The following is a 26,029-nucleotide window of genomic DNA, read 5'->3' on the forward strand; positions in this document are numbered from 1 at the left end:
ATATTGCGTTCGCCGGTTACACAGCATTGGTCGATCAATATTGTGCGACTGACATGAATGCTGTACCAGATCTTGTGCTACATCTGCTCGCCATAGTGTTGCAAGCTGCCTCTAGATCTGAAAATCACGCTCAAGTAGGTTGTACAATATCACAAAGGTACACAATAGTCAACTGCTCACACGAACCGTAGGTAAAGTTGCTTGCGTGTTGATAACTCTGCATCGTTTTCGTGGACATGGAGTTATCCAAACTGAAAAGTATATTCCCAACTCCAACTTTCGTAAAGAGACAAACTACATTGTGCTTTACTTCCCTTCCTACAAGTCAATTTCAGCCCGCTCTAGCTCCAAACTATTCATCCTTTGGTGCAGTCTTAGAGTATTGTTGTAGGGGGTACTCGCTCTCTGGTTCAAACTTCTGGTGTCTGAGTTCGTTCGGCATGTCTGGTTTTTTGGGTTGACTTTGGCCCAGCCATAAGCAGATGTGCCTGCCCAGATCCGGAGTGTCGCATAACAGCCGACGAAACATGCCCGACTTCTGAAGCCCTGCGATTTGGTTCCCTGCATACCAGAATATGTGGGATCTTAGAGGATCTTCACCGACCCTCTCCATAATTTCCTCACACGCAATCCGGAGCAGCTCACAGATGCTTTCATCTGAGATAGTTGTGCGGGTGTCTAGTGGCTGGGCGAACCTCCACAACGTGTAGGCCTGGAATTTCGGCGCCATTAGGCGTTCTCCCATGGCATAGAGGCGCGCCAGGGTCACATATTCGGAATAATGTGCGACGTCGCGGGAAAGAATTGATTGGTTGCGGTAAAGGTATTCGACAAAGAATCCAAAAATCTCGGGATCTTCATCCTCCAATTCAATGGCTTTCTCCTCTGCTTCCTTGAACCCGCCAGTCAGGCTGTTGGAAAACATGTCCGATTCGGCAACGAGAAGGTCGAAATGGAGGTAGAATGTTCTCGACCTAGCAACAGTGACAGTTACGAGGGGAGAGGTGAGGAAACTATGTAAGATAAGCGTATGAGCGACGCGACAGGCAAATAGAAACGGCATACTGTGAGAATTTGGGCTTTTCAGCCTTGCTTAATGGACCTTTGAGCTCCAGCTTTGCCATAGCGTATGTTGTATCTATGTAGTGATAGAAATGATGGGATTAGGGATTTGTCAAGGGCTCGGTTCTCAGAATTTGAGATATAAATCAGAACAACACTTGTCATGCCGCTGCTGATAACGGTAGTTGTATTTATGTATCTCCGCAAGGCTGATCGTAAGCGCTCCCAATCCTACAGAGGGTGTTACACAACGGCGCTAAGTAATTGGATAGTGGTGTCCCAGGTAAAACTGCGCCACATGGATACATGTGTGGTACCATTTCAAGACGCCTTTTATCTTCTAATTTAGTAAAAATACCTTCCTCCGCGGTGAGAGAGAGAGACATCAACTTACTACCTTAGTACACACACCCTACTCACCCTCCTTCCCCACCCCCTCCTCCAACACCCCCCCCAAAACCCTCACAAACTCCTCCGCCATCTTCCTCCCCCCCTCCGTACTCGGCTCAACCCTCTCCACATAATCCGCCGCATCCTTGCCATCCAGCACCTCAAACAACGCACACGGCAGCACCTCGACCCCCTCGACCTTAATCTCCTCCGTCGCACTCCTATACATCTCCCTAATCGCCGCCTGCAACTGCCCCGGATCTCTCTCATACCCCAGAACCTTTAGCTTGCCATCCGCCCAGCCCTGCTGCCCTTTCCCACTCTCCAGCGGAAAATAAATCATACAAACAATCACAGCCCTTGGCTTCGTCTCTTCCGTAAGGCGGGCGATGTACTCCTGGATCTTCGTTCCGAACATATTGCGGAAATACGGCAGACCCCATGCGGACCCGTCTTCGATGGATTTGCGCGGGGTAAGCCACGCAAGTTGAAACATGTGCGCGCTGGTTTCCACAGTCGGGTTTAGAGCGATGTCGTTGGAGCCGACGCTTACGACGAGGATGTCATTGGGCCGGATGTTGGAGCGGATGAAGGCGTCGTGTGGGAGGAGATCGCTATCGCGCGAGCGTAAGAGGGATTCTTCGATGGCCGTGTTGATGCATGTGGCGCGGGTGGAGAGGGCGGAGTTGAGCCAGTAGGCTACGTCTGGGATGAGGGTGATGGGGGAGGCGAGGGTCGAGTGGTAGATGGAGGGGATAGCAGAGGCGTCGTCGCCCGCGGAAATGCGTTCTTTGAGCCAGAATTTGTTGTCGAGGGAGGAGTCGCCGGCGAGGTAGATGATGGGTTTGTCGGGGCGCTCGGCCAGTGTTATGTCGCGGAATTTGGTCAAGTCGCTGATGGGGTGGCCTTTGTATTCGTTGTAGAATTTGCCAGAGTCGATTTTAGAGGTTTCGTCGGTTTCTGAAGTCATGGTTTAGGATAATGTTAGTTGCCGTCGTATGCGAGGTGTGGAAAGCAAGGTATTGAACATGTACTGTGAAATAGTCGCACCTATTTTTATTATAACACTTCTACGTAAACCAACGGATACGACTAGTGTGGCTGAAACCAGCCACACACATAGATTAGCGTACAGCATTCAACCTAGAACTTGTTGCTACCTTTAGGTAAAAATACCTCACATAGCCCTTGCCCGCTACCACAACCGGAGACGTACGGCTGTGCACGGGCCTCGCTCTACCAATGACATGCGTAACCCTCGACTAGTCAGCTGAAGCATCGTATAAGGCAACGTAATCATGAACGCAGGTACTTAAACCCAAAGAAGGACGCTACCACCCCTCCTCAATAGTCACAGAGGTCCTGCAAAAGGCTAGACCGATCCAGGTATTTCGGACATCACGTGGGCATCGCTTTCACCATTTGCAAGAACCACTAGAAAAAAGCCGTGTTAAAAGTTGCATTGATAGGAATTCCAATTCCGAACCCAATCTAATAACTCTATCAATGAAAACGAAATAGCATAAAAGAAACCATCTAATCACATGAATCCAACTCTCACCCTCCAGAACCCCCAACCAAACCTCCTACCTACCTTTCTTCAACTTTTCCACCTCCTGAACCCCCACCGCAAACGCCCCCTCCAACTTCTCCACCCGCTCCTTCATCTCCTGAAATTCATGTTCTGAAATTTTCATCGTAGCCACGAACTCGCGCACGAGATGCAAGGGACCGTCGACTTGCAAGGGAAGAGTACCGAACAAGGTGCGCTGGACATGGTACAGAAGGGGCCAGTCGCGTTTCTCGTATAGTCGAATGGTGATGGGGATGGGGGAATCGCGATCGGGTGTGGGCAGGTCATCGACGAAGTCTGGGTCTGAGAAGGTAGTGTGGGTGCGGTGGTGGGCTGGAGGGTCCTGCCCGGTCTCCTCGGTTGTGGCGCGGAGAAGCTGGATAGCGGTCTCGAGTTGGGATTCTAGAACGTCGTTTCGCGCCTCGAGGTCGAGGTTTGCGTTAGTCAGGAAGGTGACGTGTTCAGAAAACCTGTCTAGTTCGGCCATTGTATCGCAGTGCTCGTGGGAGAGCTTGGCGAATGCGCGGATGAGGTTTTCGTTTTCAGTTTCTGCGTCGTGGAGAGACTGTCTAAGGTAATCAGTTTCTGAGGTTTCATCCAAAGGTTCGGTGGGCGTTGGTGACGCACCGGGTGAAATATCTGAGACATCAGAGATATCAGAATTGGAAGATACAGGTGATTCCAAGCCCCGCTGCTCATCAGCAGCAGCAATCTCTTCTTCGAGTTTCTCCACCGTGGCCCTGCAACACTCCAGCTCATCAAAGAGTTCTTCAATTTTTTGTGTGTCAAAGTAGTGTTGCTCCGTAAGCTCTTCATTAGCACTCTCAAGATAGCGCAGCTCCTCGGCCTCGGCTTCCGCAGCTCGCAGGAGGGTCATAGCATCATCGATTTGCTGTTGGGCGTCGTCGTAAATCTTCTCGCAATCGTGGTGTTTGGTTAGCATTTCCAGTCGAGCGTTTTCTTCTTCCAGATACTTGATGCGGCTTTGGAGATTGGAGGTATTGGCTTGAACGGCACCCTTGGGCTTCCTATTAGTAGACAGCCCCTGTCCCATCCACTTCTTCCTCTCATTTTCGAGATGAGACTTGACCTCCCTCACTTCCTTATCAGTCTTTTCCTTGAGCTCCTGCATTTCCTTCTTGAGCCCAATGAATGCACGGCGTTCTTTCGACAGCTTTTCCTCGCTTTGCGTCCGTCTAGTCTTTTCCTTTTCGAACTTTTCAGACCAAGCAGAAATATCCCGGAACAAATCATCGCACTTCTTGCTAGTCTGAGTCTTGGCCCGTGTCAACGATTGCAGCTGCCTTTTCAGAAAGTCTATCTGGGCAGTCTGTGTAGAGGCGGCCATATTGTCACGACGGCGTGTTACGCTATCTCGAGAGTCTGTCAGTGACACAACGGTAGATGCAGGACTCGGGGTAGTGTTTCGATTCATGGTGAGGATGTTCCTGGTGGCTGTAGGTGAATGAGCTGTAGGTAAATGAGCTGTAGGCGAAGGTACTCTCTGATTGACAAGTTAGAAAAGAAGAATTATCCAAAAAGAAACGTGAGTATTAAATACAAATCTACATTTTTGCATTATTCAAAAACATCCTCATCGTGAACATGCCCTTGTCTTATATCCCATTCCTTAACAGTACAAATCCACCATGTCGTAGCCTCATAATGTCTAACACACAATGCATGTCTTGAACCTGAGGCCGAGGGGCCAAAGTGCGGCAAGTTACATTGCACACTGCTGCGCTAAACCTAACATGGTATTATCAACAAACTGGTTTCACGATAGTCTGCAATGCGGGAATGGAAAGACAAGGGTATGTGCACGCCATCACGTGTGTGGAAACTGCGCTTGATGAGTTTGGTAAGGTTGGAAAATGGTAAAAGCGGTTTTGGCAACCTTGCATTGGTGAAGATGAGTAATCGGTTGACCGCGAAAGATGAAGTAGCATTTAGTCATAGTAATGAAGCAAAAATTCGACCATTTACATGTTGAGCAAGAATAGCACAGTCAATACATAGCGTAAATTCATGTTTGATGGTAAAATCATATATCATTTGATGCAAGAGCGGTAATGTAGCCGTGGCCTCTTTCGATATCATAAATCATGACCTGCTCTGAATTATATATGGATGTAAACTACGCATCTAAAAAAACGGCCGAAAAGAATGACTTGTTCACCAAGAAAACATCTCTAAGCAGCACGTTCGATCGTAGTAGCTCCAGTCTTGCCGTGGTCAACAATTGTGCTGTCTTGAACCTGGTTAACCGACTTCTCGGTTGCCCTGGTAGCCTCGTCGGCAAGATCGTCCTCGAACACTGGGAGAAAACAGTCAGCAAATGATATTGGCGAGAAATGATGGAAATCAACTTACAGAAAGCCAATTCTTCGAGCGTGCGGTTGTACGTCTCGGGGTACATGAAGTAGATGAACGAGAATTCAAAGGAGATCCATGCGCAGTAGATGGCAAAGTACTTCCACTCAATGGCGGTAAGGGCAATGGGATTGACGTAGATGGAGAAGAAACCAGCCAACTTTCCGAAAATCTGTTCGATACCGATACCCATGGTACGTTGCGCATAAGGGAACAGCTCGACAAGGTATGTGTATGTGAGCGAGTTGTTTCCGATGTTGTAACAAGGAGAGTAGGCAAAGTAGAAGAACAGAGATGCGATCTGGGCCGGTGAGTTGGTGGTTCCGGCTTTGTCGGCTGTCTGAAGCGAGTGCAGAGTAATGGTAATGGCCATGAAGACCATGACCATGGATCCAGCGGAAAGCATAAACATCTTACGACGGGGGAATCGGGTGACGACGAGAGCGATGATGACAGCGTTCAACAAACTCCAGCACTGGTTGGCCATGTTGATGCGCGTCTTTGTGTTGTTATCGGTAAAACCCATCAGGTTGAAGAGCAGCTTTTGGTAGTAAGAGAGCAGAGTGTTGCCGCTCATCTGGGTGAAGAGACCCAAGAAGACGGCGATGATGACACGGCGGCGCATACCGGGAGTTCGGACCATGTCCATCCAGGATTGCTTGGAGTTCTCCATTTCGAGCTTGATGGTGGATCGAATCTGGGCCATTTCAGCTTGGACGAGGAGCGAGTTGGCGTCGTCTTCAGCGTGGTATTTGACCAAAATAGCATAGGCCTCGTCGTCACGGTCACGGGAAATCAGATAACGTGGGCTCTCAGGGAGCAGCCTAGCCATGTCAGCGAGTGTCGGGTTGAAATGGAGTGGTATCTTACCAAACGGTGCAAATCTGCAGAATCGAAGGGCAGATCTGGAGAAGCGAAGGAAGTCGCCATCCCCAGTTTCCACCAATGGTGGTTGTCTTGATTGAAATGGCAGCGGCGGTGATGGAACCGATAAAGTATGAGGCGTTGAAGAGAGAGGTCATGAATGGACGTTCCTTGGGGTGGGCAAGCTCTCCAATCAAGGCCGATCCGGCAATGATGGCAAAGAGAATTCCGAATCCGAGCAGCATACGTGCAATGATGTACATGGCGACTGTTGATTGTGAGAACTACAATTTGATGATGGGCATCGAATGAGACTTACTATGCTGGGCAAATCCTTGCAGGATAGCGCCAACAACCATGATGACGGAACCGACGAAGACGGCCATACGTCTACCATAGCGCTGGTTCAGCCATGGGGCAATAGGGACGGCGAGAATGGAACCGAGCTGGTAGCAAGCAGACATGAAACCGATGATTTTGGGGTTGATGGAGTGCTCTCCATCCTTGTCGAGGTAGCCGTCTCCAAAGTCTATCTTTGTTAGCAAGGGGCCGGGGGCACAAAGCACATGGAGCACGTACACTTGTTGAAGGGGACGGAGAATTGGAGGGTGCCAATGAGTTGAGAGTCGAAACCAGATGTAATCTCAACGCCCATGCAGCAGCAGAAGAGCCAGACATACATGAGGCGGAGGTTTCTTTTTTTCCACCATCGTACCTTGTCCTGCTCCAACATGCGGGTGATGATGGGCTCGGCAGCAGTGCCCTCCGCGAGTTTCTGAACGCCCACCATGATGACGATGGTCTTTGGTGGCAGCGAAGTGAAGGAATGGGGGGGTACCAGGAATGGAGGCCAGTGGGGGTTGATATGCTTTATACAGGCTGCTGCTGCAAACACTCTCCACTACCCCGGCTGGTTACCCCAGATGGTCCGGGGCAAGGGTATGCTAAGACGGAGAGGGTGACCGTATTGCCGAAGCGCCACCTTGTATTGGAGAAGCGTCTCGGCGCAATGGGCTTGCATAGCTTGGCACCGGTTAAATTGGAGGTCAAGGGCCAATGGCCGGGCGCTGCTGGACCGAACGCTGGTGAAAGAAGGCCGAACTGTCGCCTGTTTGGAACACACCCGCTGCCGCAACCGTGTGTTTAACCTGTCCATTGTCAGTCATCCAGGTCGTCGGTGGTTGCACTATCGAGTTGCAGTGGCGTTCCCTGCCGCTTCCCTCGTGTCTGCCCTCTAGCGTGTCTGCCCTCTAGCGTGCCTGGCCTCCCGCCGGCTCGGGGTGGGTGCCGGAATTGTACATATTGCAGTCGGCTTTGCCAATATCTACCTACTATACAATGCAGAATCGGAGTTTTACATGATATTGCTGTGGCCATGGCTGGTCTCCACACTTGCACGTGGTTTGGTAGCGCCAACTGGGAATAAACAATAGTACAAGTGAGGCCAAGCTAGGGATATGAGAATCTGACAGCGCCTGACATCCGTTGCGGCTCGTATACGGCAAGACCGATAAAGCGCATGCCAGGCCAGTGGGCGCCTGTACTGCCCAAGTAACCATGTACGACAAGCGCACTCATTCGTGTCAATCCCTCCCGACCCAAACCAAGCCCGTGGCTCAATCAATGCTCCCGTGCCACCATCGGCAGCTGGGGAGGGCAGTCGTGCCATTTGCTCCGACTGCGCAAGCGAAGGGATTAATGTGGATCGCCATGCCCACCACCTATGCAGGTCAATTAAGACGCAAGTTGGCACGTTGGTCGCCTTAATAAAGTTATAGTCGTTTTGTGGAATCCTACAAGACCGTGAGACGTTGGCCAAGTAATACAAAAAGAACCTGGCTCGCAAGCTGGTCGGGGTGAGTGTGTGTGGGAGACCCGGCCACATTCCCTCCGGAGTGCGGACAGCGGTAACCCGGAGGATCATCACGTGGCCAACACGAGGCCGACCACAAGCCCATCCAAATTCTGGGCATGATGCCACAATTGCGCGCTACTATTACGCTTTGTTCACACAACCAGCTATTACTACAAACAGTAGCAGACGCCGTGTCAGGCAATGACTAACAATTACGCAATGGCAAAACCCTTTCCGGCGCCGCTGACAACATCACCATGACCAAGATACATGTCAGCAGAAAGAGTACTTGCAGAAAATAGTTTCATTAAGCGTGTGGCTACGGAAATCCATAACATGCCAACAAGGCGTCGTAACAACATATCGTACACACCAAATACAAACGCCGAGTCCCGCATCCCCTAGAGACGGGACGAGAACAAGTCAAAGAGATAGTTTGGGGTATCATTTCCTGGGTGGCTACAAGCTAGCCGTGGGTATAGGTCGAAGTGTAACAATAGTAGGTCGTTGTTTAGACGTTGGTCATGGGTGGGGCGGGGTCGCTGCTTGCTGAGCCACGAACATGTAGCGCCGCAAGAACAGTGGTAGCGACAAATGTCAACCTAGTCCTGTCAGAAAAGCTGTCACAACACACAAAGACATGTTAGGTTTGACATACCAGAGGAATGCTCCGAAAATAATAGCAGCAACACCACAGCTCCAGAAGGTGCCATGGCCAACCCACCACTCACCGCCCCAGCGCGTAGCCACAGCGACGAAAGCGGCGAACCAGAAGATCATGGTGATGAACTCGACTCCCGCGACAGCATACTTGTGCGCAGCTGCAGGGAAGCGGGTCGGCGCAAGGATCAGATAGGCGACAACGAGAAGGGTCCAGATGGAGGTGAAGAGCATAAACGCAACGCTTCCTGGTACCCAAGTGATGTATGCATCAACAACTAAAAAAACTCATCATCAGCACAAGGGCTTTCAGAAACACTTAGGTCGATTTTTTTTACTTACGATATGCGCTCAAGCCAAGCACAATGATGCTGAACAGCACCTGGACACCACGAATGCCCATGAGAATAGCCGGAGCAACCATATTGGCGATATATCAAATAGTAGGGGGTGTTTTGAGGGATCGAGTCTGGGGGCTGTAGATGGTGTTGGGAATTTGTCTACCACGATGAGGAGAGATTGGCAGGAGTGATGCGAACGCAAGAGCAGCTCTTCCCTGTGCTTTTATGCCTCTTGAACCGCCAGGCGCAGCGATGATGGGTGCCATGACCAGGGTGCGCTTGGTTTCAGGAAACCGACGTCACTCAAGGGTGGCGCATGACGACAAAGCCACAAACCACGCGTCTGATTGGCCGTTTGTGCCGAGCGATGCGACGTGGTCCATGACAACTTTGAGCTGCTTCGAGCTCTTCTATGGCAGCCTTGCTTGACCCCTCTCAACCGTCTTTGATCTTCCCCCCCCCCCCCCTTTCATTTCAACAAGGGCTGCTGAAACTGGCAGAAAAAAGTATCTATTTCTGGATGTGTTTTGCAATGTTCGTTTCGAAGCCAAGGTCTTGCGACGGATGTTTTGGTGCCGGGTGTGGCGGTGCCTTTCCCCACTTTTTTTCCAGCCTCTTCAATCCGTGACGCGGTGCCGAGCACCGCCAACAGACAACTGTAAGCCAACATGCCACCGCTACTCCAAGCCCACCGGTGCACATCAATGCCCGCATCTAGAACCCATGCATGTGTTGTTGACATTCAACATTTCGTGGCTCCGACACCGCCCATGGCAACAGCGTAATGGAAGTGCGAACAACCCGCGTTTCAGGTCATATGCCGGCATAAGGGCGACAACATTTCCAAGATGAGCCTTCGGGAATAATGACATCTGTGACCCAGACTTGAATATGACAACAGAGACAACATGTTTGACGGGTGACCGCTTCGTGATGCGTACAATATTACCCTCGATAAACGCAAATGGGCAGACTAGACTGTAATCCACCGAGTGGGGATGGACACAGCGTCGCCAACAAACCTTAATTACTGGATAACTTTCCAGACTCGTTACCCAACGTAATTTCCCTGGAAAAGAAAAGGATCGCGGGACTCGCATAAACAGCGCGTTGAACGCTGGGCCCTGCTTCCCTTCCATCGCACTCTCTCACCTCTAGTCGCGACCAAGCACCTATGACTCACCACTACATAATGCGATCCAGACAACAAGCCCATAATGACGAGCACCAAGGTCATCCAAGTAGTGGGCGATCGCAAAATGACGTCTCAAAACGCTGACGTCTTGGTGTTTGACTTTCGCGTGCGCGTAGCACCACAAACCTGTAAAACAAAAATTGCAAGGATGCAAGCAGTAAGAAGTGTCGATCGCTAGAACGTGATCTCGACAACGGTCCCCGTGTCACCCACGTGAACCAAAGCAACGTCGTGAAGAAATGATTTTCTTGGGACCAGTCGTTTCTACACATGGCGCGCGCTCAGGCTGGATCACCTCACCGCTCTGTAGCAAGACCCTTCTTTGCCAGTCGCATACCCATCAACCTGCTTTTTTTCCTGCTCTTCGAAACGAACACGGGATACCCTCCTCTCCCTTCCCAACAGTCTCTTCACGTTTGACCAGGCACCTAGTGGCCCATGTTTCTCGTCAATGCACGTTGCAAGACGAGCATGTGGGTATGATGTGAGGGGAGGGGGGAGGAGGGGGCCTAGTCGATACCACACTAGCGGGCCGTACCCCCGCTTTTTTCTATGGCCGCTCTTCCCTGCTGTAGTTTTTGGCCCTGCGTGACCCTTGCGGGGTGTATTTCGGCCCCCGTTGATCTGCGTATCGGTACGGTATGTTGGTGTTGTGCTTCTCGCAGCATGGTGCTGCTTTTGTTGGGTTGCGCAGTGTAAGCGCCTATCGATAAGGCTTTTGGTATTACCCGGGTATGCGCCGGGTATGGGAAGAAGAGTCGTTCATCGCGTTCGGGGGCCTTGTAAAGTCCTGGCAATACCAAATAGACGTATACGGCAACATCGCTCGGGCTGAGATGTAAAGATGACACGAGGGTGCAATGTAATGGAAGAGCAGAGTTGGATGCGAGAAGAAATTGAAGTCGATCCTTAGTTGGCACTGGATGTGGTTTAGAACAGTCCCTGAACTATTCTGTCTATAATTAGAGATAAGAGGAATAATAATTAGTAGTCTTAGAAAGTAAAATAAACGTATGTCTTCAGTATAGAAGAACCGTAGCTACTGTAAGAGGGCTAGAGGGAAACTAGCATCCACGAGATCGTGCCAAGGTGCTTGGCTGACATAGAGAAGCTGTTCGTACCCTGTCACCACTAGCGCATTGAGGTAAGATGCTTACGGGCAGACAAGAGAAGTCAAGTAAGGCTTGGGATGATGAAAGTCGTTTGGGGGTTGTCAAGGCTTGGGATGAAAGGACGTAAACTCAGACACGTGACCGCGGTTGGCTTGACTCGATGGATTCCGGGGAAGTCGTGCTGGCCCAGCAGCAGGATATTGCTTCAATTCCCAATCCCAGTGTTCAGTCTTCTCGGAATGTCATTTTTCGGTATAGAGAAGCTGTTTTATATCCAGGGCTTCCTGTTCGCTGAGTGGCGGAGGAACTTCCGATGCAAGGACGGGACGGTGCGGAACATAGGATATGCCGAGATCTGATGTCAGCAAGAAAAGCGTAACTTCAACGACGTCCTTTGTAGTCTTGCGTACAATTTTTGAGAGCAAAGAAGATCGACGAGAAAGGATCAGAGAAAAGCTTATGCGCAAAGCCATGGTAATACTCTGTGCCTCCAAAGAACTCTGCTGACTGATGGGTACTAGGATGGGTCGTATGAGCGGGTTTAGCGGGCCAGAGTCAAGTAATGGCAACTTCCAAGCACAAATTTGATACGTATTAAATGTTTGGTTGCTCCCTGCTGCAATGTGCCCCTAATCGATTGCTGGTCTCATCAACATTAGAGATTGGTGGCTAAAGCATGGCCAATAGGCGATGGCCATTGTTATCAGCTCAAGGGGAACACTCCTCTACCCAATGCAGATGCACCAACGAATCCTTTGCCGACTTTGCATTGATTTGTAGCGGGACGGTCGCCATTTGGTTTTTGTGGAAAAGCAAGATGGACGCAAGGATGGACAAGAATCGCGCCATCGGTCGCAAATGCCGTTCAGAGCGTCGTGAGATGTGCGACTTGTTCACATCGTTGCAGATGTAGTTTCTCTGCCAGTAATCGGACGGGATCCGAGTGGATTGATATTCAAGAATCAAACAAGAGCTGATGAAGGTCGGAAGTAGACGTTTGAAGAGCTGAGGCAAAGAGCGATAAGGGCAAGGTACGCGATTAGCGTACTGACAGCGGCTTGGCATTCCTTCCAGAATCCAGAGAGACCTTTCACTCTTACTCTACTCACCCGCCCCTGCGTTACCAAGCATTCTATCGACGTTTTCCCGGAAATATATGGAGACGGCCGCAGGGGACATGGCCTATCAGCTATGCGCCGTGATCGTGGGGAGGGCTGTACCGACTGTTCCGTGAGCTGTTGGAAGATGCAGATGGCGGTGATTTTGGATCACCTTCCTATCTAATGTAAAGGCGCTCCGATAATCCAGGTGGCCAACACCAGGCGTCCCCTAGGGCCCTTGTTTATCCGGCAGGCCGATTGCTTTGGGCTCCTTGGCAAACACCAGTCGGCCTTGGGACGCTTAACACCTGCTCAATGCGGAAGCTCGAATGCGAACATCAATCAGACCAATTTGCGCGTCAACAGTACATAAGAACACAGCACTACCATATTGTACACCACGGTCGATTTGGCGTTTTCGTCTCGTCTTCTTGCACGACAAGTTGCTCACACGACCAAGTGGTGCGAGGACGTCATCAGTGCACCCCGGGCTACTGCGCGGGCTTCCATCACCGACCTTCTTTGTTGAAAGGTTCTGGGGTCTGACCTCGTATTTTCCTTCACCATGCGTTCTTTCGCCCTCCTCGCAGCGGTGTTGCCGCTAATCCAGGCCATTGAGCCTGCCCGCAAGCCACACCAACCTCTCGGCAACGGCTCCAAGCGCCTCTCCTACAACGAGACCACCGCCAGCCCTGGGTCCTTGTCTGCTAGTTCCCGCTCATTTAGCTGGGTTGGAACTGGCAAAGATGGTGATTACATCTACCCAGCAGCTTCTGGAGACCTTGTTTTCGAGAATGTCGCAACGGGTGAATCGTCCACCTTCATCTCTGCGGATAAGATCCCAGAAAACTACTGGGACTTCTTCATCTCGCCCGATGCTAGCAAAGTCATGTGGGCTGTCAACTACACCAAGGAGTACCGCTACTCTTACTATGCCGACTACCTGATCATGGACGTCGCAACTGGCGAGTCTGTGCCACTGGACCCCGAGCAAGCTGGCGACATTCAGTATGCTGAATGGAGCCCGGTTTCCTCATCCCAAGTCGCCTTCGTCAAGGGAAACAACTTGTATGTCAGCACAAATGGCACCATTACTCAAATCACCGAGAACGGCGGCCCAGACTACTTCAACGCCGTCCCCGACTGGGTTTACGAAGAGGAGATCTTTGGCGACCGCTACACTCTGTGGTACTCTCCCGATGGTACCAGGATTGCTTTCCTGAGCTTCAACGAGACCGGAGTTGGCTCATTCAGAATCCCATACTACATCGACAACGACTCGGAGTTCGTGCCCGTGTACCCTAACGAGCTTGAGCTGCGCTACCCCAAGGTCGGCACCAAGAATCCCACTGTCGTTTTGAACATGCTCGAGGTTGAGTCCGGAGAAGTCTCAAACATCCCAATCGATGCGTTCCCCGAGGACGACCTCGTCATTGGTGAAGTCGCCTGGCTGACTGAGGGCCACAGCAAGGTCATCTACCGTGCCTACAACCGTGTTCAAGATCTGGAGAAGCTAGTGACTGTTGACGTCGAGGCCGGCTCGTCCAAGGTCACCCGTGAGCGTGACGGCACCGATGGATGGCTCGAGAACTTGATGCAGATCCGTTACATCGGTGCTCTTGAGGCTGGAAATGTCACTTCCGGCAACTCCACCGAGTTCTACCTTGATATTTCTGACCAGAGTGGTTGGGCGCACATCTACCTCTTCCCAGTCTCTGGTGGAGAGCCAATTGCACTCACCTCCGGCGAGTGGGAGGTTCTCTCCATCCTCAAGGTTGATTACAAGCGTGGTCTGGTCTACTATACTTCCACCGAGCATCACAGCACCGAGTCCCACGTGTACTCCGTCACCTTTTCTGGAAAGAAGACTGCCCTTGTCAATGACAAGGAGGCTGCCTTCTGGACTGGCTCTTTCTCGTCCGGCGGCTCTTACTACGTCCTACGATATGCTGGTCCCGACGTTCCATACCAGGAACTGTACTCGCTCAACTCGAGCCAGCCCATCCGTACCATTGTGAACAACAGCGCACTGTACAACAAGCTCCAGGAATACAACTTGCCCAACATTACATACCTGGACCTAGAGCACCCATCGGGCTACACGCTCGATGCCATGCTTCGTCTCCCACCCAACTTCGACCCCAGCAAGAAGTACCCTCTCATCCTCATCCCATACGGCGGACCCAACGCCAAGGAAGTGCACAAGCAGTTCAGCTCGCTGAACTGGAAGGCCTACATTGCGTCCGACCCAGAGCTCGAGTACATCACTCTCACAGTTGATAACCGCGGTACTGGCCGCAAGGGCCGTGCTTTCCGCTCAACTGTAGCGTCCAACCTTGGCCAACTTGAGGCTGAAGATCAGATTTGGGCAGCCAAGGAACTCGCTAAGAACTCTTGGGTTGACAGCGAGCACATTGGTATCTGGGGTTGGTCCTACGGCGGTTACCTCTCCTCCAAGGTTGTTGAAGTCGGTGACCCAATCATCAGCTACGCTATGATCACCGCTCCCGTCAGCGACTGGCGCTTCTACGACTCCCTCTACACCGAGCGCTACATGAAGACCCCCGAAATCAACCCCGACGGCTACAACAGCAGCCGCGTCCACGACGCCACGGGCTTTAAGAAAATTGCGGGTGGTGTTGTAATCCAGCACGGTACTGGTGACGACAACGTCCACTTCCAGAACGCTGCTGCCCTCGTCGATCTCCTCATGGTGAACATGGTCAGCCCCGAGAAGATGCAAAACACCTACTTCACCGACTCGGACCACAGCATCAACTTCAACAACAACGGCAAGTTCCTGTACAAGCAGCTGAGCAAGAAGCTGTTTGAGGAGAAGAACAGGAAGGGAGATAGCAAGGGCAACCACCAGTGGAGCAAGAGGGCTGCTTCTGCCACCAAGTGGACTGCTTGAAGCATGTTTGTAACGAATTGTGTATAATTCCCTAAGACCGAAAATCTTGTAAAAAAGTAATCCATAAGTCTAATGAAAGGAAATCATGTCCATCCCTATCTTTCCCCCCAACAAACTGAAGTCCGTGCTTTTATGTTCCCTTTCAAACCCCATACAATATATCCAACTACTCAGCCCGAAATATTCAGAAAAAAAAACGTCACCTCTTCTTCTTTTTGGGGGCTTTCTGGTGGGCTAATAACCCCTTCACATCGCCGCCCTCTCCCTACACTTCCCGCACTTCCACTCAAACCGCATCATAACGCCCTTCCAATCCCCCTCTTCCCCCACACTCTCCAGCTGATTCAGTGCCGTCCCGCATGCACTCGCCAGATCATGGTACACGTGCTGCTTCAGTGCCATGTACGTGTGCGTGTACGAGATCCGGGCTGCTTTGAGGAGGTGCATGCATTCGGCGTGGGATACGAGGTGGAGGTTGGTTAGTGGGTTTGTGGGGGTGATGGTGATGGTGGGGAGGGCGGGGTGAGGCGCGGTTGTGGGATAGGCGGGTTGGGAGGGGAAGGGTTTGGGGTTGGGGGGGTTGGTGCGGTTGCTGAGCCAGGACATGGTTGTGGGGTGCTGGGTAATGGGGGAGAGAGGAAGGAGAGGGGTGCTAACTTTTAGCTAGATGACGGTTTGTATTTGTCTGCTATCTGGAAGCGTCATGTTTCTTCCTGGGTGATTGTTGTTCGTATGTGCTTGTGTGGGTGAATGATTGAAGTGTTTTGGAACGTCTCTACATTTCTGCGGTTGTTTGTGTTTTCGAGTTTGTTGGCTGGTTGTATACTGTCAATCAGATTTCCGTTGGTGAATTTGGTAAAAGAAATCTTTGCGATTCTTCTGTTGTGTTCTTCGGCTTTGGTTTGGTGTTTTTTCAATGTTCTGTATTTACAATGCAAACTTGATCTAATAAGACATGGCTGAAAGATGCATGATCAAAACTTAAAAATAGGTACTGCTGAAAAGTTTCTTGGTACAGCATCCTTAGTCGGGATTAGAAAGACTGGTATGAGGATATCAACTGTAAAGGTGGTCTTGATGGACAGCCGCTGTGACTATCGCCGAACGCCCAATTTCTCAGGCTTCAATGCAAACATTCGCCTGCCGAGTATGTAATAAATTCGGGAGACAGCAAAACACAACCGGGAACCGGATCCGAGCACCCGATGCATGCCTTGCAGGTGATTTTAGAGATTTAGATGAAGATGTGAGAAAGTTTACAATGAAGTGTAACGTCATGATGACTTATTTCAATTATGAACCTGAGATTTTCTGAATTTCATACATGTCAAATGTAACTGAACCGGCAGTTACTAATGGATGCAGTTGCATGAGTACGTCCCGTTGCCTCGTGAAGCCGCCGGTCATGCGGAGGAAGTCGACGCTGATTGGCCAAGCGCACGGACTCTTCCAAAGTCGAGCTTCCATTGTGAGCTGTTTGTACATTGTCTGTCTCCAGCAAGGCCGACAACGCCCCTACGCTCTTTTTCCTTACAAGCCCCTGGAAAACCCCGAGCGCATTCATATTCTCAGCTGTACCTCCGGCGGATATTCGACCTTGAATATCAGCGCATTTTGACCGCCAGACCGCTCGCTCCAGCTCGACGTTTTCAGTAGCGGCTCGACTACGCGATTGCGGATCCTCTCGTGGAGCTTTCTTGCGCCGAGTAAGGAGAGGTCAGACGATAAATTTGTCTGGAATCGAGAACACAGAAGCAATACTCTGTTCGCTCGCCCTACATCAGCTTCGGATATCTCCAAACCTCAACTTATCTTCTCTCTTCACAATGGCACTGAACGCCTACCTAAACAGTACGTTCCCTGTTCTTTCCCCGGATTGAGAGACTCTTTGATTTTTTTTGTCTCTCACTTCATTCCGCGCAGACAAACTAACATCCTATTCCAGAGCGCGTATCCGTCCTCACAGTCGACGGACGCACAATGGTCGGCCTCCTGCACTCCTGCGACGGCAGCATGAACCTCGTCCTCCAAGAAGCCACCGAGCGCATTATCCGACCAGTAGAAGAGGAAGTACCCAGTGAAGAAGTTCCCTTGGGCCTCTACATCATCCGCGGTGATAGCGTAGCAGTTGTAGGACGTGTGGATGAGGAGATTGACGGCAAGATTGATTGGAGTAAAGTGCATGGCGAGGTATTGGGAAGTACGAAACATACGTGATGCGGCTGGTACAAAAGAGAGAAAAAGCAGAGATTTAGGGATCCTAGGATAATTGAGACAAGAGATGTCCAGAGCGGAAAGGAGAAATGACACAAGTGTGGTTAGAACTGCGGAAGAGCGCAAAAGAAGGTTTGGAATCTTTCTGTATTTTGGATTCTATGATGGTATGATACCCACGAGAAATAGCGACAAGAAAAAACGCCGAGTATGTCAAATGTTTTGTTAAAATATGCAGGCATGCTGTGTAGTGAGTGGCATGTTCCCAAGGATATAGATGCTACATGATGGTATCCTTTGACAAACCTTCAACTCCCTTGCCCGTATGCTGACTGCATAGTCCGTCACCTACCTCAGCTTACTGAATACTCCTCCCCACACCCTGTCCAATACCCACAATATTCTTATGATCACTCGGATTCGCCGCAGCCTCATACATAACACTAACCGCCTCCTTGTTCAGCTTCATATAATCACCCTTGAACGCCAAATAGCTAATCCGCGTCTCATCCTCGCCACCCCAGTTATCCTCGAAAAACAGTGTTAGACACCTCGTGGTGCCAAACTTTGCACGCTTGACTGGAATCTCCTGGACTTCGCTTGTCTGGCTGATTTCAAGCACTTGGGTGGGTTCCTTCTCGCTGGCGGTCTCGAAGTCGAGGGCGTCTTCGTTGATGAAGACTTTGAGGGTTTTGGGGCAGGAGCCGCTGGGACTGGTACGCAGGATGATGCTGTGCAGGCGCACTTGACCCGTGAAGGGGACGGTCATGAGAAGTTGCTCGTCGGCGCTGGATTTGAGCTCTGGCTCAGGATCTAGGCGCTGGGCCCATGTTTTCTGGCAGATGGCGCGGCCGCTGTTGGATTCATCTTCGTTGAGCGTGACTAGCTTGGGGAAGTCGATTTGTTCGTAGAGAATGTTTTGGAGCGCGGGTGTGATGTCATCACTGTGATCATGGCCGTCGCCGTGCGAGTGGTCGTGATGTTCGTCGTGACAGTGCGAATGTGAGTGCGACATGTTTGGGTGCGCGTTGGTGGATGTTTGTATGTATGCGGGTCTGGTGTGGATGGTGGGGGCGGGGTAGCTTGGACGAAGCTTTGGTCACTGTCACGGATGCTATGGAGACTGGGAAGGGAAGATGGACACAAGCAGAGACGTTATTCATATAACCTGGTCTTTCTTCATATCGCCAAGAGAGGTGTGCGGGGAAAGGAAACAGCAACGCATGCAACGAAAAGATATTCTTCATAAACGTGACTTGTCGCGAAGATTCTATGCACGTGGTAAACGCATCCACCAACCTATAGGTTTGTCTTTGAATAGACACTTGCGTACAGGAATGTTGTTGGACCTGTAGTGTCGCCGAATCCTCCATATGATGCTCAGAAACACCCAAACGCCGCGCTCTAATGCCATGCCTACATCATCGTATATTTCATCAAGCCAACATGGGTTGCGAAGCCTGCTCAGCAGCCCGTTCTCTTGCCCTCCGTGCCGCCCGGTCCTTTGCCATCTGCGCCTTTTCCTCTGGTGTAAATTGCGGCTGTGCCTCAGGCGCGTCAGGCAGAACCAACTTGGTGCCGTTAACCTCGGCTTCGAGGGCCTCGAGTTCGTCTTCGACTTCGTCCTCGTCTTGGTTGGACATTTTGTTTGCAAGCATTTCGCTGATTTCCTGTTGCGCGCGCATCAGTATGGAAGTACAAGGTGAGATAGTTGGGTAGTAATACCTCCTGATACGCCCGAGCCTCTTCGTTCTCCCCAAGAAGCTTCTCAACATTCTCTATGCCACCCATTTCTTTGTGGATCTCCTTCAACACAGCAGTTCCCTGTTGCAACCCGTACAGGACATCTTTCTGTACAAGCGCGAACTCAATATCGCTCGTAAGGACTTCCAGCTGTGCCAGCTGCGAGTCTGTCTTGGATAACAGCGACTCTTGATACTTCTTCCTTCTCAGCGCTAGCTTCGCACTCTTTGTGTCGCCTTTCGCCAGACACTGCTTTGCGATCTCCTTCTCGCGGTCGGTAAGGATAGTGATGCGCTTCTGGTACTGCCGCAGCTTGTCCCGCTGGTTCTTCATGTCCAGGATCGCTCTGTCTTATTAGTATCAGTTACGACAAATGTGACTGTGACTCACTTGTCCTGGGCAGAGATCTTGTTAGCGCTATTTGAGTTCCCCATGCTGTCAACGTCTCCATGAGTGTTGGGAGGTGCGCATGCGACCTCGCAGTCGGGTCTCCATGCCTTGGTTGGTGCCGGCAGGTCGCCCGATCATGGGCCGTTAGCGCGATACCATGGGCGATTCACTAAGCCCAAAACAATGAACGCTAACCTAATATAGCACAATACCGTCGGGACACTACATGACAGGAAGCAACTCAGTCGACGGGAGTCTCTTACCTTGGACTTATACATAAGACGCAATCGCTCTGACTCGAAGCATTCTTCTGTAGAAGGAGAAACCTTGCATGTTGAATTAGCAGTACAAGTAATGATAAGAGCAGTAATACAACAGCAGTAGCATGGTAGCGAGATAGCATGGCAATAAGACAGCGAGTCTGGGCCAAGGTGAGTCTATGTGTGAGTCATTGCGCGGTATTTTAATGTAGTTAAGGGTATCATGACTCTGTTTACTTCTATGGTAAGGATGACAAAGGTGTCCTGCTTGACTTCCTCGAGCGGAAAGAGGGTTCGCGCTAGTGTTATCGATAAGAACCGCGAATTATTTTATGCGCGTCCAGGCTGTTCGCAATCACCGTCGTAACAACTATCAACAGAGACTATTGTCAGCGACTATTGTCAACCGCCATTCTCAAGCACCATTACCAAAGGCTATTTTCGGCAGCTATCTTCAATCGCCATTACCAATCGCCATCTCCTACTATTGCCAACTGCTATCTTCAGCTACCATCGTCAACAGCCATTTTCAACCGCAATCGTCATTGACCATTGTTCACTCCTATTGCTAGTTACACTCACTACACTGACACGCTCATGCCGTCCAAAGGTCGGCCCACCCTACAAGCTGGCCTGGATAAGGACGTCTACCAGGTAGTCCAGAAATATCTAGACGACAAAGGAGAATCACCACTGAAGCTGCGGGTCCATACAGTATATGAATATATCCAGAAATCGAACTCCAGCTTAAAAAGACGGCCAAAGAAACAGCTCGAAGACTCTATTGATCGGGTGATTGACGTGATCCGAGAGGATGAGTCTGGCGATGAAGAAGACGAACTAGCTGAGCTCGAGGGAAACTTCACCATGGATGAGCCCAAAGACATTTCTGGTGACTGGATGAACCGCCAGATCGTCAAACAATGGCCTACATCCAAATCCACTACTAATGGTGAAAAGAGCAAAAAGAGGGACAGCGGCAAGTCAAAAGAGGAGCGCGATAGCAAGAGACAAAAACGTGCAGCCGCCCAAGAGAGCAAAATCGAGATTTCAGCACCTACTGGCGTGACCTTGGAGGATCTTGGAGGTGTTGAAAAGGTCAAAGGGCAGCTCAAAGAGCATTTGGTGCTGCCGTTGCTGTGTCCACAGGAATACGCCAATCGGAAAATTCCCATACCTCGCGGCATACTTCTCCATGGCCCACCGGGATGCGGAAAAACAGTCATTAGTAGGGCTTTTGCGGCCGAGCTGGGCGTACCATTCGTTGAAATTCTTGGTCCTTCTGTCGTATCCGGGATGTCGGGCGAGTCAGAAAAACAGATTCGCGAACACTTCGAAAGGGCCAAAGAAGTTGCGCCATGTCTAATCTTTATCGATGAGATCGACGTAATCGCGCCAAAACGTGACAGTGCGCAAAGCCAGATGGAGAAGCGAATAGTGGCCCAGTTACTCATCTCCATGGACAGTCTAGCTATGGAGGGTAACGATGGCAAGCCGGTCATTGTGCTGGCAGCAACAAATCGCCCAGACAGTCTTGACCCAGCACTTCGACGTGGAGGACGTTTCGACACGGAAATCAACATGGGTGTACCGAGCGAACCGATGCGCAAGTCCATCCTTCAGGCTCTTACAAGGGAACCGAAGCTATCACCAGATGTTAACTTCGACGTATTGGCAAAGCGGACCGCCGGTTTTGTTGGTGCAGATTTGAAAGACCTTGTGAGCAAAGCAGGAACTTGGTCGATGGATCAATATCGTCTGGCACTCGAAAAGCAAGCAGCCAGCACAGAAGGTGCCATGGAAATAGATAACGAAGCGGTTCCTAGTTCGGAGGCGCTCATGAACAAGTCGATTCGACGGTTGATTCAGCGAGTGAAGGACACAGAGGCTCCGCGTCCCGAAGGTTTCGAGGACACAGTCATCTCAATGGAGGCCTTTGAGGCTGTTCTGCCAACGATTACTCCTTCATCGAAACGAGAGGGCTTCGCGACAGTACCAGACACTACATGGCGCGATGTGGGTGCGCTCGGGGGTGTCCGCGAGGAGCTCGAGATGGCTATTTGCGAACCTATCAAGGACCCGGCAAAATTCGCTAAATTTGGCATTTCAGCACCCACCGGAGTATTGCTATGGGGTCCGCCAGGTTGTGGTAAGACGCTTCTAGCCAAGGCCGTGGCCGCCGAGTCCAAGGCAAACTTTATCAGCGTCAAGGGACCGGAGCTATTGAACAAGGTGAGTACAAAGACTGGACAGTCATTTGAACGAATATTCCCTATCCTTTGATCACACTTTACTGACCTTGTGTCTGCAGTATGTCGGAGAATCAGAACGCGCACTTCGCCAAGTTTTCATGCGCGCCCGCTCATCTGTTCCGTGCGTTATCTTCTTCGACGAACTTGACGCACTTGTCCCGAAGCGTTCCACGGAACTCCATGAAGCTTCTGCTCGCGTCGTTAATACGCTCCTGACGGAACTTGACGGCCTCTCCATGCGGGACGGTATCTATCTCATCGCCGCAACCAACCGTCCAGAGATGATTGACGACGCTATGTTACGTCCAGGCCGTCTAGAAACGCTCCTTTATGTTGAACTTCCCAAGCCTAGCGAACGGGTGGATATTCTCAAGTCACTCATTCGTAAACGCGGCGTCATCAACCCGGAACTGGCCGAGATTGGGCGGCAGGACGTGTGCAAAGACTTTTCGGGTGCCGATCTGGAGAGTCTGCTGCGTAAGGCGGGCCAGCATGCCTTCAGGCGGCGTAGTGAGTCTATTGAGGAGTTGGATTTTATCGAGGCAGCGAAAACGGTACGACCTAGTGTCGGTGATGTCCAGAGATATGAGAGGTTGCGAGAGAGGTTTGAGACGAAGCTATTCATTCAGAACGAGTAGATTGGTTATATTTTCTTTTGAGTAGTAGTCGTTTTTCTTTTTGGGGGGGACGCAGTAATATCCATCCAGGACTCGCGCGTGTCATAGTGTGGACTCGTACGTAGTGTAATAGAGCCTCGCGCGTAGTATGATAAGAAATTGAGAGAAATGAGCCCCGCCCAACCGCATATAATCCAACCCACTGTGTATCCCAGATCCACTTCTTCATCGTCATCATATCCCACCGATGTATATGTCCTCTTCCTCTACCCAACCCATTCCACCAACACCTAAGCATCCATCTTCGGGAACCCGATACTCACCGCATCTTCCACATCTCCCGCCAACAGAAACTCCTTAATCCAATTCTTGAACCCCTTTCTACCCGGGCTCTTGCTCTTCTCCTGCCCAACCTCTTTCTGCAGTCCACTATCACTGCTACCCCCCGAACTCCGCGAGTCCACCTTCTTGGGCGTCAACCCAGTATCCCCAGCACCCTCTACCCTCCCTTGCTGCGCATGTCTCAACAACGGATGAACGATAATCTTGCCACCCTTCCCCCTCGGAAACAAGCGCGGCATCACGAACCCCGTGGGCGGCGGCACCATCATCATCTCGACATTCTTCTCACTGAACCCCGCGGCCCGCAGCTCGTTCCGTGCCGTTTCTTGTTCCTCGGCTAGGATCTCGCGGATCCGCTCTTGTCGCTTGCAGGCGAGACATGGGGTTTTTGCGCTGGGTTTTTCGCGGTGCTGTTTGTAGCGCGGACAGGCGCGGGCGGCGGTGGGGGTGCAGGGGGAGGGTGGTTCGATGAGGGAGCAGTAGGTGCGGTTTAGGAGGCGCGAGTGCGTGCAGTGGCGGTGGCGGGAGACGGTTTCTTTGCACATTGTGGGGATGTTTGTGTGGGAGTGAGTCGGGGACGCGTTTGGTTGGAGTGGTACATGTAGGAGGGCGTCGATGGGTGAGCGGCGGTTGTTCGAGATTGGGGGTTGTTTGTTATCGGATTGACTGAGGTACTTTGTGAAAAGGGACGAGATGGGCGTTGAGGCTCGTATCAGGGTGTTTGATGGTGAGCGTCAGCGCTGTGGGGAGAAGCTGTAGCTTGAATGGAGGGTAAGGAGAAGAGGCATTGTGTTTGTGGTAACTGATTTTTTGTCGTGAAAGCCAAATGTGTGCGATGGAGCAGTAAAGTGAAAGGTGAATTGATGTGAGGCTGTAAGCGGTAATGGGTGAAGAGTGAATTGAGGCATTTGTGCGCACTGATTCGAGTGGTCATTTGGAGTGACTGCCCAAATTACACTTTCATCACACGCTAAGCTCTTCAAGGCGCTGTTCTACCATCTGTTTATGACAGACTCATGTCCTGCGTTGCACTGTTGCAACCAAGGAGTACAACACCAAGTCTGTCCCCATTGCCCCTATACTTGTGGACTTTGAAACCATCATGTCTGCTTGAGAACTTGGACAGATACCAGCCCCGTTTATGCCCCGTTGCCACACGGCCCATGTTGAGTTCCTTCGGTAACCCGAACTTATTCCATCCGACACTGCTGCGCGGACCGCCAAACTCGCACCGCGGAACCAAAAAAATGGCCTCATCTCTCAAACATGATGATCCCTCAACCACCTCAATTAAGTATCTTCGAAAATCACCGTCGAAGTCTGCGGACATGAGCCCGAGCCAATACCACGACTTGACGAGCAGTGTTGCTCTATACGTGGCGTCAGTTACCCAGAGTATGTCAACTTTGGGCAATTTTGTACAAGTTGCGTGGATCATTGCACATACAACGCCGAACCAATAGGTTTGCTTTCCCTACTCAATCGCTTTGCCCTTGCATTTCTGTGTCAGCCTCGCCACCAGAACGAGTGGTTCTGAACATGGGTTTCAAGCAAGGAGCACACAAACTTTGGTTGGGCCGCGGAGAACAACAGCCCACCGAGCACAAATCCCTGGTTTAGGTAATTCTAAGAGAAGAAGTGTAGATTAAAGGCAAGTTTTGAGCGACACTAGGATTGTGGAACTGATAGTCGCCCGTTGAGTATTACCGTTTTGGGAAATTCGCTTCGAGATGTGGTTACGAGAAAGCGATATGATTGGTTGAAGGGGAAATCACTGTATTACATAATCATCGGAGCGGAGGCATCCTCGGAGATGCTTGGAAAACGGTTCTTGTACCCGCTTTCTGGGCGCAACAGGCTTCTCTGTGCTTATTTCCATTGTCCGTGTTATGTCCATAGTGCTATTTGGCAATGCCAAGACAGTCTTGGCACAGAAGCAGTCGAGGAGTGACTGTGTAAGAATCTCAAGATACAGTTCGTTTTCGCAGGAAAGAGCAGTATAGGTAAGATTAGGAACTCAAAAAGCAGGGGAAATCCAAACTACCTCCAAAGCTGCGAGTCTGACTCGTGTCCCCCTCATCACTGTAATCCAGCCCCAACAATCTAACCACCAAGCCCACAGCCATTGGAGCGGACCATGAAGCCTCAAAAAAATATTATAATGGGCAGCTGCATAACAAGCTAACCATACGATCACGATGAACCCCCTCGTCAACTTCCCAACAAAGTAATCTTTCATTCCTCCATCAAACACTGTAAACTTGACCTCCGAGCCACTCACATCGCTCCCCGTACTCAAACCCGCTATAAAAAGGTCACGTTACACCATCCTTCCCCTTCCCCTCCCGGCATAATCTCCACATTCTTCCCCTTCCGGCAATCCGGCACACCCAGGTGTAGAAAATAGGTCTCATATCGGCGAACCAAACCGGTGCAATAACGACCACACACAGAGAGAGAGAGAGAGAGGGAGACCATACCCGAGAAAAAAGACACTAACTTACTACATGGCTGCCGCTACATTAGGATTGGTGAAGGGGGGGAACGGAGAGGCCGGAAGGGGGAAGAGGGACGTGGCAATATCGCACCATATTCGTAATTTTCGGACCCGAGGGACTGGAATAAGAAACGTAAGCGGAACAGGGTAATTTTGGGAAGCTGACGAATCGAGGGCGATGCCGAGATGGAAGGTGGCGAGGGGCGGGCTACAAGAGTGTGGGAGAGAGTGGAGCGGGTACGCACGATGTATTTGGTTTGCAGGATCTGGGCGAT

At 50.9% G+C, this 26,029-nt stretch overlaps 13 protein-coding genes across 13 annotated transcripts; 4 read left to right on the forward strand and 9 right to left on the reverse strand.

Moving 5' to 3' along the window:
* Positions 1-352: 352 nt before the first annotated feature.
* On the reverse strand, positions 353-1,124 carry COCCADRAFT_36419 (uncharacterized protein; the record flags this gene model as incomplete). Its single annotated transcript, XM_007713714.1, has 2 exons — positions 353-1,013; positions 1,066-1,124. 2 exons carry the CDS (start codon positions 1,122-1,124, stop codon positions 353-355), a joined length of 720 nt encoding a protein of 239 aa, XP_007711904.1.
* Positions 1,125-1,474: 350 nt separating this feature from the next.
* COCCADRAFT_95083 (uncharacterized protein) lies at positions 1,475-2,422 on the reverse strand (the record flags this gene model as incomplete). Its single annotated transcript, XM_007713715.1, has 1 exon — positions 1,475-2,422. One exon carries the CDS (start codon positions 2,420-2,422, stop codon positions 1,475-1,477), a length of 948 nt encoding a protein of 315 aa, XP_007711905.1.
* Positions 2,423-3,038: 616 nt separating this feature from the next.
* On the reverse strand, positions 3,039-4,460 carry COCCADRAFT_95157 (uncharacterized protein; the record flags this gene model as incomplete). Its single annotated transcript, XM_007713716.1, has 1 exon — positions 3,039-4,460. One exon carries the CDS (start codon positions 4,458-4,460, stop codon positions 3,039-3,041), a length of 1,422 nt encoding a protein of 473 aa, XP_007711906.1.
* Positions 4,461-5,217: 757 nt separating this feature from the next.
* COCCADRAFT_36422 (uncharacterized protein) lies at positions 5,218-7,052 on the reverse strand (the record flags this gene model as incomplete). Its single annotated transcript, XM_007713717.1, has 5 exons — positions 5,218-5,342; positions 5,399-6,222; positions 6,269-6,530; positions 6,582-6,791; positions 6,842-7,052. The coding sequence occupies 5 exons, from the start codon at positions 7,050-7,052 to the stop codon at positions 5,218-5,220; spliced, it is 1,632 nt and encodes a 543-aa protein (XP_007711907.1).
* A 1,576-nt stretch (positions 7,053-8,628) lies between these two features.
* Positions 8,629-9,201, reverse strand: COCCADRAFT_95147 (uncharacterized protein; the record flags this gene model as incomplete). The annotated part of the gene is made up of 3 exons (XM_007713718.1): positions 8,629-8,719; positions 8,776-9,055; positions 9,120-9,201. The coding sequence occupies 3 exons, from the start codon at positions 9,199-9,201 to the stop codon at positions 8,629-8,631; spliced, it is 453 nt and encodes a 150-aa protein (XP_007711908.1).
* A 3,889-nt stretch (positions 9,202-13,090) lies between these two features.
* On the forward strand, positions 13,091-15,439 carry COCCADRAFT_4698 (uncharacterized protein; the record flags this gene model as incomplete). The annotated part of the gene is made up of 1 exon (XM_007713695.1): positions 13,091-15,439. The coding sequence occupies one exon, from the start codon at positions 13,091-13,093 to the stop codon at positions 15,437-15,439; it is 2,349 nt and encodes a 782-aa protein (XP_007711885.1).
* Positions 15,440-15,685: 246 nt separating this feature from the next.
* On the reverse strand, positions 15,686-16,048 carry COCCADRAFT_95163 (uncharacterized protein; the record flags this gene model as incomplete). The annotated part of the gene is made up of 1 exon (XM_007713719.1): positions 15,686-16,048. A coding segment is annotated over one exon (363 nt), but the record flags the coding sequence as incomplete, so codon positions are not given.
* A 1,217-nt stretch (positions 16,049-17,265) lies between these two features.
* COCCADRAFT_95111 (uncharacterized protein) lies at positions 17,266-17,656 on the forward strand (the record flags this gene model as incomplete). The annotated part of the gene is made up of 2 exons (XM_007713720.1): positions 17,266-17,290; positions 17,385-17,656. 2 exons carry the CDS (start codon positions 17,266-17,268, stop codon positions 17,654-17,656), a joined length of 297 nt encoding a protein of 98 aa, XP_007711910.1.
* A 64-nt stretch (positions 17,657-17,720) lies between these two features.
* Positions 17,721-17,882, forward strand: COCCADRAFT_95192 (uncharacterized protein; the record flags this gene model as incomplete). The annotated part of the gene is made up of 1 exon (XM_007713721.1): positions 17,721-17,882. One exon carries the CDS (start codon positions 17,721-17,723, stop codon positions 17,880-17,882), a length of 162 nt encoding a protein of 53 aa, XP_007711911.1.
* Positions 17,883-18,011: 129 nt separating this feature from the next.
* COCCADRAFT_95104 (uncharacterized protein) lies at positions 18,012-18,668 on the reverse strand (the record flags this gene model as incomplete). Its single annotated transcript, XM_007713722.1, has 1 exon — positions 18,012-18,668. The coding sequence occupies one exon, from the start codon at positions 18,666-18,668 to the stop codon at positions 18,012-18,014; it is 657 nt and encodes a 218-aa protein (XP_007711912.1).
* Positions 18,669-19,089: 421 nt separating this feature from the next.
* Positions 19,090-19,830, reverse strand: COCCADRAFT_95191 (uncharacterized protein; the record flags this gene model as incomplete). Its single annotated transcript, XM_007713723.1, has 3 exons — positions 19,090-19,323; positions 19,379-19,742; positions 19,787-19,830. The coding sequence occupies 3 exons, from the start codon at positions 19,828-19,830 to the stop codon at positions 19,090-19,092; spliced, it is 642 nt and encodes a 213-aa protein (XP_007711913.1).
* An 813-nt stretch (positions 19,831-20,643) lies between these two features.
* COCCADRAFT_4702 (uncharacterized protein) lies at positions 20,644-22,936 on the forward strand (the record flags this gene model as incomplete). Its single annotated transcript, XM_007713696.1, has 2 exons — positions 20,644-22,278; positions 22,358-22,936. 2 exons carry the CDS (start codon positions 20,644-20,646, stop codon positions 22,934-22,936), a joined length of 2,214 nt encoding a protein of 737 aa, XP_007711886.1.
* Positions 22,937-23,205: 269 nt separating this feature from the next.
* Positions 23,206-23,802, reverse strand: COCCADRAFT_36428 (uncharacterized protein; the record flags this gene model as incomplete). The annotated part of the gene is made up of 1 exon (XM_007713724.1): positions 23,206-23,802. One exon carries the CDS (start codon positions 23,800-23,802, stop codon positions 23,206-23,208), a length of 597 nt encoding a protein of 198 aa, XP_007711914.1.
* Positions 23,803-26,029: the final 2,227 nt, after the last annotated feature.

The sequence above is a fragment of the Bipolaris zeicola genome (assembly GCF_000523435.1).
Source record: "Bipolaris zeicola 26-R-13 unplaced genomic scaffold scaffold_66, whole genome shotgun sequence".
NCBI lineage: Eukaryota > Fungi > Ascomycota > Dothideomycetes > Pleosporales > Pleosporaceae > Bipolaris > Bipolaris zeicola.